The sequence below is a fragment of the Hevea brasiliensis genome, chromosome 13, assembly GCF_030052815.1.
Source record: "Hevea brasiliensis isolate MT/VB/25A 57/8 chromosome 13, ASM3005281v1, whole genome shotgun sequence".
NCBI lineage: Eukaryota > Viridiplantae > Streptophyta > Magnoliopsida > Malpighiales > Euphorbiaceae > Hevea > Hevea brasiliensis.
In genome coordinates this window covers 89,364,779-89,375,896 of record NC_079505.1, presented here as the reverse complement: position 1 = coordinate 89,375,896, position 11,118 = coordinate 89,364,779, and the positions used below count along the sequence as shown (strand labels likewise).

The 11,118-nt window shown below is 31.9% G+C and overlaps 1 protein-coding gene across 1 annotated transcript; it reads left to right on the top strand.

Annotated features, from left to right (window-relative positions):
* Positions 1-8,456: 8,456 nt before the first annotated feature.
* LOC110633800 (transcription factor MYB46) lies at positions 8,457-11,118 on the top strand. Its single transcript, XM_021782569.2, has 2 exons — positions 8,457-9,011; positions 10,114-11,118. Exons 1-2 carry the CDS (start codon positions 8,734-8,736, stop codon positions 10,823-10,825), a joined length of 990 nt encoding a protein of 329 aa, XP_021638261.2. The 5' UTR covers positions 8,457-8,733; the 3' UTR covers positions 10,826-11,118.

The following is an 11,118-nucleotide window of genomic DNA, read 5'->3' as shown; positions in this document are numbered from 1 at the left end:
GTAGTAATAAAAAGCTTCCCATTATTCCTATATACTAAAACCAGACCACCTATTATCCTTTTTGTTTTTAATTTCTATTCTACTGACTATTTCTTTCCATTGAGACTGGACCACCCAGCCACAACAGCTCACTTGGGCAAATTTCAAGACAGAGATTGCACCTTAAGCCTTGAATCTTTGGTGAATATTTCAAATTTTATTTTAATTTCAATTATTTTTAATTTATTTTCATTAAAATAATTTTATTCCATTCGAGTTTCTTATTTTTATTCATTTTTTTATTTTTTAAAACTTTTTAATTTATTATCAAAATAAATATTTTTTTTTTAATTTATACTTTATATTATAGCTCTTAACGTACTACTTTACATTTTTTCTTTTCAATTCGTTGAATCCTCTAAAGGAATGCTTTAACCCAATTCAAATTTTTATTTAAGTGCTTTACTTTTTAATTATATTTTAAATTTTTATTTATTTATTTTTAATTTTAAATTACTTAAGTCTTAGTATATAAATTCAAATTATTATTTTTTTACTATTTTATTTTCCTCTTATTGTTACTTTTATTAGTTTTGAACTGGACCGCCCAACACCAACAGCCAATTTGGACAAGTCTAAAAAGAAAAATATTATTTTAAATACTGTTAAAAAAATAATATTTTTATTATTAAAATTTATTAAATTTAATTTTAAATTATTTTTTAATTAATATATTTAAAAAATTAATTTTTCCAACCTCATATACCAAACAGCTCAAAGATTGCATCCAATGGCCTAATCGATTGGTCTTGTTGATGGGTGCTAGTGGTCATATATATATATATAATTTGAATATTTCAAATTTTATTTTAATTTGAACTATTTTAATTTACCTCCGTTAAAATAATTTTATTCAGTTAGAGTTTCTTATTTTTATTTATTTTCTTTATTTTTTTAAATTTTTTAACTTGTTATCAAAATGAAGATTTTCTTTTTAATTTTTATTTTATATTATAGCTTTTAACGTGCTACGTAACATTTTTTTTTTCTTAATTAGTTGAATCTCTAAAAGAAATGCTTGAATTCAATTCAAATTTTTATTTTTTACTATTTTATTTTCATGTTATTGTCACTTTTATTATTTTTGAATAACTTCACTACTTAATTATTATATTTGTATTAATTATTATTATCTTTATTAAACTTATTTTAAGATGACTTTATCTTAGAAGAAAATAAATTTTACTTTGTACATTAATATTATATTAATAAGATATCAAACTCCCATTTCATTATTAAAAATATATATATAATAACAACAAAATGCCTATCTATTTTAACAATATTTGTGTAAATTTGTTTTATAAGTGGTGAATAAATAAATTTGATTTACTCTTACATTTAATTTTAAATATACTTAATTTATTTTTTAAAAATTAAAACAAATATTTTAAAACAATATGTATATACATTGTCTCATACATACTAAACCTATTACCATAAGAATAACAATAGGCTTTTTTTTAAAATAGGCTATTTAATTTATTATTTTAATCAGTATTACTATTATCTTCTCTTATAACTTAATAATTAAATATTTTTTATTATCAAATTTTACTTAATGAAATATATAATAAATATCATGTTATTAATGTTAAATTGGTCTTAAACTAAATGACATATACATAACTAAGAATTATTAAAATTTATTTTAATTAAATTAACTAAGTGATTTTATTAATTATTAATAGATAACATTTTATTTATAAAATATAATATAATATTTTTATATTATTATAAAATAAAATTAAATATATTTTAATTTAAATATTTTTTATTAATTATATTAATATGATTCTCTATATTCTCCAAGTACTTTTCTAGCTACTTCTCTAATATTTGATGCTATCTATATCCACATACCATTGGCCTCCACATCTAGCTTTCATGCTACGGACTCGAGAAGCTCATTTTTAAACATCACTTGTTTTACTCCTTTAAACTCACCATTTTGTTCGAGCTCCAATATTTCTTATAGCCTTACTTGAATTGTTCATAAACTTGATATCTAATACTACTAACTGATGTTGACTTGTTAAAGACTCTCCCGGAATGATCTTGTAATCCCTGCATAGAGTTTTATTTGTCTTATTGTTAAGAGGAAATCAATTTGGCTTATATATTACCCACTTTTGAAAGTCACTAAATGTGACTCTCTTTTTATAAAGTAGGTATTTGTTAGTATTAGGTCGTACATCATAATAAAATCTATAATGCTTTTCCCCTCCTCATTTCGGCTACCAAAATCAAAATCTCCATGAACATTCTCATAACCTTACCTATCACTACCTACATGTCCATTCAAATCTCCACCAATAAAAATATTCTCTTCATTCGATATGTTTTGCATTAGATCATCTATATCTTCTCAAAACTTTTGTTTGCTCTCACCATCTAATCCTATTTATGGGGTGTAAGCACCAACTACATTTATTGTTTCTCCTTTCAGTACTAACTTTACTAGTATAATTCTATCTCCTACTCCTTTCACAGCTATTACGATATTTTTAAATGTTCTGTCTATGATTATGCCCACTCCGTTATTGTTTTTCTCTTTTTCCGGTAAACCACAGTTTGTATCATGAATTATCTAATTCCTTGCTTTTCTCTCATACCCATTTGGTCTCCTGAATGCAAGCAATATTCACTATTCTCCTCTCTAAGGTATCCACAAGCTCTATTAATTTTCTTGTAAGTGATACAACATTTAAAGTATCAATATTGATTATTCTCCTATCCTGTTCCTTCCTAATTAATCTCCTTCTATGATATCTTCTATTATTTTCTATACCTATCTTGCGTTCTATTCTACTATCTGTGATATGGACTAACTTTTTTACTCACAACCGTCTATTATGTGGGAACCCTTGCTCATTTAACACCACACCCGAGCGCCAGCATCGCTTTCGATGAATGCCCTACACCCTTAAATATTTCTCACTACACAACTGAGCTCCGATGTAGCGCGTCGTAAGTAGAGAACGCCCAAACGTTTATATTATAAGAATTCATATTATGAGGTGCAACAAAATTTTTACGCTGGTTGTCATCTATTACAACCCTCCTCTTTTATTCGGGCTTGAAACCGGTTAAGCATAAACTACTTAAGCGGAATTAAACATTTCTCTTTCCCAATAAAAAAAAAGACATTAAAATTTGGTACTGTTTGATTTTGATGACCATGATTATGGATAATTTATAGTTTGGTGTTTGGTGATTTGGTAGTCTTTTGCCATTAAATTTGATATATTATGGAAATCTTTTATTTATTGTGATTATATTTTTTTTATTATTTTATAAATAGTCTATATTATCCATAATAGGAGAGAGAATTTAATCACTAATTAGTTTTCTAAAATTTAAAAATCAAATGAATAAATATTTTTTTTTGGTTTCGAGAAATAAAAAATAGTAAAAAAAAATGTAACCAAGCACACCCTTAATAAATAACTTCAAACTTCAAGCGGAATCAATTTTAAGAATATAAATGAAATAATAAAGTATTCATGTTGATAGGGTTTGGGGTTGGGGTTGGAGTTAGAGTTGATGTAGCAAAAAAATTTTTAGTGGGCTTCTTGTTACGAATTATCAAATGTGTCCTGAATAAAACAGAAAGCAATGTGCCCCATAATTGCCCATCAACTTTTATGGGGAATCAGACATTTGTTTGGGCAAATTATTGCGTGACAAGTCCAATGCTCTTAAAGTGAAAGAGTAGTCGACTTTTCTGTGAGTGATCGGTATAATTTATTGGTAAGCGTCTCTACTCCATTTAATGGCCCAGCTCGACGAAGCATAGTGCGAGACGAGGCGTGACCCACTAGCCCAATATGGCTGCATTTCACGTAAAAGTCCAATGTTGTGCTTCTATTCCCTTGGCATAAATGTAAAAATCCAAGTCCGTTTTTCAGAAAGCCCAAATTTAAACCGCCAATCACTGTAGTCAGGGAAGCAAAATCACTCTCTTGGGTATTTTCACAAACAGGTACTTCCCTGTCCATAACATCCATATTTCACGCAGAAATCCGATAGCGTACGCTAAATAACGCAATGTTCATTCGTATTCTTCAAACTGTATCTATAAACAACCTCAAGCCTTGCAGTACTTAAAACTTTATCATGTTCATACGTAAAAATCCTTTTTTCAAGTGGAGAGTTCACTAGCATGATGTCTACACTGGATTGGTATATATAAAATCTATCTTATTGGTAGAAGGATGAGTTAGATTTTTGAAGTGCCGCGTTTTCTTGGTTCGCGAACGTTTACTCAGGTTTGACACTGTTTCTGAAGATACTGGAATATATGTTTCTAGAGAATTTGAAAATCAGTCGGTCTCATTGCTCTAGATTTGCCAATTCTAAGCACTAATGATTGCTGCAAATGACATTGCACCATCCAAAAAGAAAGAAAAACCGTGTGGATTCATAAAATAAGCTAATAGGGGTCAAATTGATTTGGGGGTGCTTGTCATTTTTGAGTTTGTTATTTTATTTGGACTTTCAAGTAGCACCCAGCTCATCTCTAGTTGTTGGTGATAGCTTAGTTTTCCTTCTGAGGATGGGATTATTCCTTTCTTGAAGTTGCTTCATCACTCTTTTGTTCATTAATGCACTTAAGTGGACCTGCCGGCAAGCGTAAAGCTGGACTTATCATTGTCAAGTACACGTTATTATTGTATTTTGGCAATCATATGAAGTTCTAAACAACAGTAGATCTGTGACACCATTACTGTGGGAACATTGAGATTCATTTTTGCAATTTGAGAATGGTTTTAATATGTCCTCTACTCCTATAGTTTAGAACATATTCCATTCTATTCCATTCATTATAGTCAAATTCTCATGTACCTTCACAAAATTGCATAACTATCAAGTCCTTTGTGTAAAAGAGAAAAACCAAGGACCTTTCTTTAACATTCTGTAGTTAATATTTGACAATGGCTTCTTTAATCTCTGAATGAAAATATTGAACACCTCATAATTGCTTGATGGAGGAATTACGGAAGGCACTTATTTGTGGAGTTTGTTCCTTGTCAATCCTCTCTAAAGTTAGGCATGCGGCAGTCCGTTCTGGGCCGAACCATAATCGGATTGATTGTTCCGAGGAGAAGGGTTGGGACCCTGAATCATATTGAAGGTTCCTTCAGTTACGGTTTTGGTTCAGTTTAATTATGTTCATCCAGTTTGAATAAATCTAATTGTCAAAATTTTCAAAGCTTTTTACTATAAAAAAAAAAAAAACGAAAATTCAATTTTTATCTAAAATTGAATCCAATCAGTCAAAGTTAATCTGATACAATTTCTTATCAGATCAAAGTAATTTTAATTAAGTTTGAATTTGACTGATTCTGATTTAATTTTAATTTGATTTTAATCAGTCTAATTTCGATTCAAACTCCATATCTATCTAGAGTCATCCCTCGTGAATCATGGATTCAAACAAGATTTTTTTTGTCTTTTTCTTTTATCATTTCCCAGAAAATTCATATTTTTTTAACAGCTGCTACTAGTGCACTTTTTGTTTTAATTTTCTAATTGGTATATATTCTTTTCTGATAATGGTAGCAATTTTAACTCTCTCTTGACTTGATTTCAGATGATCTTGCGTTTCTTGGTGGGCTGCGGCTGCCTATAAACTTTAGCTACATGTTGTTTGACATGTTGATAAAAGTTATGAAGTGGAAACCTCTAAAACAAGCTGTAAGCCTCTTTCTTTTAGTTCTGCTTTTTGGTGAATTGTTGCTCCTGCGAAAGATACATATTTGTCGTCATGTTCCGTCGTTATTATTAAGATTGAAATTGGATTTTTCTCTTAGTGCAGAGATTCCACATTCATTTCATCTACCCTACCAATATCTCTGGCTTTTCAATGGCTTTTTTCTGGACTAAATTCTAATGATATAAATGATAAATATGGTGATAAGCGTCTCTCCCCTTTAGCCCTGCATTTGAGTATAGGAGGATTCTGAGACCATTACTAGGTTTTGCTTTAGTGACCTAGAAGGCCTTTGTTACTGGCCTAGTCTCATCAACCTTAAGGCATGTTTACTTATCACCGGTGTAACCTTAGGTAGAGGCAAAGGTTAGGCAAGACTCAAGAGGAACAGTAAAGAGAAAGCATAAAAAAGTTGGAGTACCCTCCAATATTTCCCTACACTTTTTTCCCTCATTATCTATATTTGGCTTTACTTGAGTTAGCATAAAAATAATGTGTTTTATGAGCAAATTCATGATACAAAATTTCTAATATCTACTGCAATGACTTTCAGTATCCTGATCTTAAGGTCCACAGAAATGCTCTGATTAATTTTGGGCATATGTCATTGAATTGCAAACAACCCTTAATTTCTCTTAAAAAGCAATTCTGCACTTGCTTATCACTAAAATTACTGCAATAATGAGATCATTTGAAGTCAATTTATTATGATGTTCTCTAACTATATAATTCAAAATGCTAATAGGACTGTATATTTTGGATCTCCAACCTACACTCACGCACAAATACAAAATTGCCAATACACATAAGTTCAATAAGTACATAATTTGATGATAGAATCTCTTTCATCTTCCCCACTTACTTGATGGAGTACTAGATTTTTGGCTCCAATAGGGACTTCCAATATATCATATTGACAGCTCTTTTTCCTTTTGAGTACTGCCTTAGAAGCTTTTTGACCTTTCTTTAAACTTTTTGGCCTCTAGAGAGGAGCTGTGAAATAATAAAAAAGAACAATGATGCACAATATATGTAGTATAAACATGGTAAAGGATCATACATCTATATAGCATCTGTCACAGAAATATTTCTGGATTCTTTCCTCCAATCGTAACACACTTTGGGGTCTACTTACATCTTGGAAACAGCTTTTTCTATTGGTTGGTTAGGGATATTTGAAGTGAACATGTCTGAATTTAGACAACCTCGTGTGGTGGCCACCACTAAAGTGCTATATGATGTGGCTTTTGCATCTCGCCAATACGGTGTTGAGAGGTGTACGTTACCATAGGTTCTGCTATTTGCAGATGAGAGCTGATGTACTGTAATTGATTGAGTTACTACATTCTAGAAAATCAGTACTGTACTCTCCTTTTTGTATCGAGAGTTTGTCAGGATTTTATTAGATCCGAGAGACCCTGGATTGGCCCATCATCACTAGAACTCATATGGGGGGTATTGTTTGGCAGATAAGAAAATAATTCTAAGGATTTTTTTGCTTTTCCGGCATTCTAGAAGATGATTTTCCAAATCTAGAGCTCAACTGTAGAAAGCCTACCAAAATTTTCTGCCTCCAACCTCATTGCCGGCAAAGGACAGTAAGCATAATCCTGCATATATACAATCTTTCTAATTATATGATAGCAGAAGTAGATGCATTTTGTTGCGTCTGAAAGATGATAATAAAAGTCAATTGTCTGTTTCACCTTTTCTTACATATCTTTCATCTTTTGCTATCTCTAGACAAAATATGTCAATGGGAAGCTGAAAATTTAAGGCAAATGAACCTCATTTGCTTGGGTTACAATTCATTCTACTGTAGTAAACGAACAACGCATGGTTTGTGAAAAATGTGTAAACCCAATGGTTCATTAGCATTTTCTTCTCTTTGCACAAGATCCACCTTGCTTATTCTTGATAAAATATTTCAATGGAAATTGGAGCTAAAAAAAAATAACTCCATCGATGTGTTGCTTATTCACTAGGAATACTAAGGCAAATTCTGATATATTTTCCAAGATCTTATCCAAATATCAGAGGTGGTTAGTTGATATTCTATAATAGGCAACAAAACAGTGATCAGGAAAGCCCTAAAGACCACGCAGAGAATGGTAATCGACCGCTTGGTAAGGCTTCCCAATGCATTTATGGCATGTAACTTTCATTTGAAAACAGTTTTATCACTTTATAAGATGGTGATCGATGAGATCTTTTTTTTTCTCACCTTTCTTATATATAGAAATAATTAAATTAATTAAGGTTTATATATATTTTCCACATGGTGGAGTCATTTCTACGCTTCTGTGCTCTCTCTGCATCTAAAGCCAAATCACCAATGAAGATACTTGGTAAAGTGGACCAGTAAGCATTTTCCATGCGTTTTTTTTACAAATATTATTATTTATTATCTTATTTATCACTATCTTCAAATACACGTGTGAGATTATGTGAAGTAGAAGCAAATATCTTGGCTTGGTTATGAAACAAACCCTTTTCATTTTTCATTTTTCAATTTTATTTTCCTTTAGCGTGTTTAATTTGTGTGTTCAGTCTCTCTATGTATGCTCGATACAGAAAATATATGTATGATGATTACCTTGTGAATGAAGAAATATATAATAGAAAAAGACAAGATCATAGAGTCAAAGACAAGACGACCACACCCCCTCCTCTCTCTCTCTCTCTCTCTCTCTCTCTCTCTCTCTCTCTTTCATTTTCTTCAGGACAGGTCCTTCTCCAAACCGTTTTCTACTCAGACCCATCAACCAACCTCTCTCTCTCTCTCTCTCTCTCTCTTCCCTATATTCTAAGCAAACCCCACGGCTATCATGATCATCATTCCCACTCTGTGAAGCCTCCCCTTTTCTCTCTCTATCTCTCATATTCTACCATTCTATAAAGTCTTAACTAATCTACATCAAACCAGTTGGGGAGAGATATAGATACCTTTCAGAGGATAGGATCCAAAGGCTCCCAAAATGAGGAAACCAGAGGCCTCTGGGAAGAACAACAACAATAATAACAAGCTTAGAAAGGGCTTGTGGTCACCAGAGGAAGATGACAAGCTCATGAATTACATGCTAAATAATGGGCAAGGTTGTTGGAGTGATGTGGCAAGAAATGCTGGGTTGCAGAGGTGTGGCAAGAGTTGCCGTCTTCGCTGGATCAATTATTTGAGGCCTGACCTTAAGAGAGGCGCATTTTCACCCCAGGAAGAAGAACTGATCATCCATTTGCATTCTCTTCTTGGCAACAGGTACTACCATGCCCTGTTTAATTCATTTGTCTCTTGTTTCAGTAAATTTCTGAGCATTAACTACTGTTTGCCTGTAGACTTTCTCCATTCACAGTATAACTTTAGTTCTTGTTGTGTAGACCCAGGAAAAAAACAAAAAAGTAACTCTACTTTTGTCTTGGAGTTCTTGAGACAAATTTTTCAACACTTATGTGTGAATTGCATTATTTCCAGACGTAAGCTTACTAATTAATGCAACAAATTCCACCTACAGAAAAAGAGCACATAACGTAAATTGATGGCAAGAATGAATGATTCTTATTTAAAATTAATTAAAAAGAAAAGGTAGAACATTGACATCTGAGTCTAGTTCAAATAATTCTCAGTAGAAGGTGATAGATTCAAACCATTTATATCACCCTTTATTTGAAAAATAAAAAACAACAACAATAATAATAATAATAATAATAATAATAATAATAATAATAATAATAAAAAGAAAAGTTATTATGATCTCTTTTTTATTATGATCTCTTTTTCACTCATTCACTCGCTCAATACAACACGTGCATCTATTTTCAAAGACCAAAACAAAAATAATTTATATATAATAATCCATGAGTCGAAACATTAGTTTAGAATAATTGAGGTATCTTTTCGCTTTCATACGCAATTATCTATGCATAAACTGTCATTAGAAAAATACTTTTATAATAACTTAGCTGTCATATTTGGAAGAATGTCGATAAATACAGATTTAGTCAGGTCTGCTGACGCTGTATTCTTGAATATACTTCACTTGAACGACTCAAGGTGACAGCGACATTAATTAATTTGTTGCTGTCTGTATCAGTCATTTGAAGACAATCCATAGATACCTGATGGCGGATCCCATGTTTTTGTTTAGGATTCAAAGCATCCATGAATTTTTAATAGCATAAAAACAAGTGTTAATTACTAAAAGTATTGGATTCTCTGCACTGGCTTAACCTTGTGGTAAAGACCCAATTGTTCCGAGTCTCCCTTGGAAAAAATAATACATTAATCTTGGCATGTTAATTAATATCTTCCATGCAAATCATGCAGTAACTGAAACTTAATTATTTGTGCTTGTGTTTCAAAGGTGGTCTCAGATTGCGGCTCGCTTGCCTGGACGTACAGACAATGAGATAAAGAATTTTTGGAATTCAACAATAAAGAAAAGACTAAAGAATCTGTCGTCTTCAGCCTCACCAAACACGAGTAATTCTTCCTCAGAGCCAAGCAAAGAAGTAGCAGCAGCCATAGGAGGAGGGTTCATCTCCATGCAGGAACAAAGCATGAGTCCCATGTACATATACCCATCATTATCATCTTCATCTTCATCAAACACGTCCATGCAAGCTATGTTTCTGAATCAAATAATGGACCCATTGCCTACCTTCGATCATGGCCTAAGCACGTGCGGTGCAAGTGTATACTTCAATAATGATGCACCCCCATGCATGACTCATATAGGAGTTAGCGGTGATGATATATATGGAAATCAAGGGATCCTTGGAGGTGTTAACATTGGAATTGAAGGAGAGCTTCATATTCCTCCTCTAGAGAGTATAAGCATAGAGGAAAACGCTAAAACTGAAGATATGTATGGTAGCAACAACAATAAGTACCCATATAGCAATGTGAATAGAATTAACAGCAACTGCAATAACAATACTAAGGCTGAGAATATGACTACTGGGGTTGGGAACTTATGGCAAGGAGAAGAGCTAAAAGTGGGGGATTGGGACTTGGAAGAGTTGATGAAAGATGTGTCCTCCTTTCCTTTTCTTGATATTTTTCAAGCTGAGTAAATGGTTTTCCTCAAAAAATTTCTTCAATTTTCGAATTGATACCCTTTTCCCTTTTTGTAGAAACCTCCACTTAAAAAAAAAAAAAATTCTAGTTGGTCCCTCAAAGCCTTAAATATCTATCTTTGCCGAGAAATCATGTTCTGTGTATAGCTTAGGTGCGGTATATACATATAGAGGAAGAAGCTAGCCCTGGAATGTTCAAAGAATAAAAGGTCACTATATTGATGGCCTAAGAAACTATTGTATGAATGTAACTTGTCCTTGCTATATGTCAATTTTCAAGCATTCAAATA

What these genes read in the sequence shown, in the direction of transcription:
- LOC110633800 (XM_021782569.2), top strand. Translation starts at nt 8,734, where the DNA reads ATGAGGAAACCAGAGGCCTCTGGGAAGAACAACAACAATAATAACAAG. An exon ending in CATTCTCTTCTTGGCAACAG is followed by an intron (nt 9,012 to 10,113) that starts GTACTACCATGC and finishes TGTGTTTCAAAG; the next exon opens with GTGGTCTCAGATTGCGGCTC.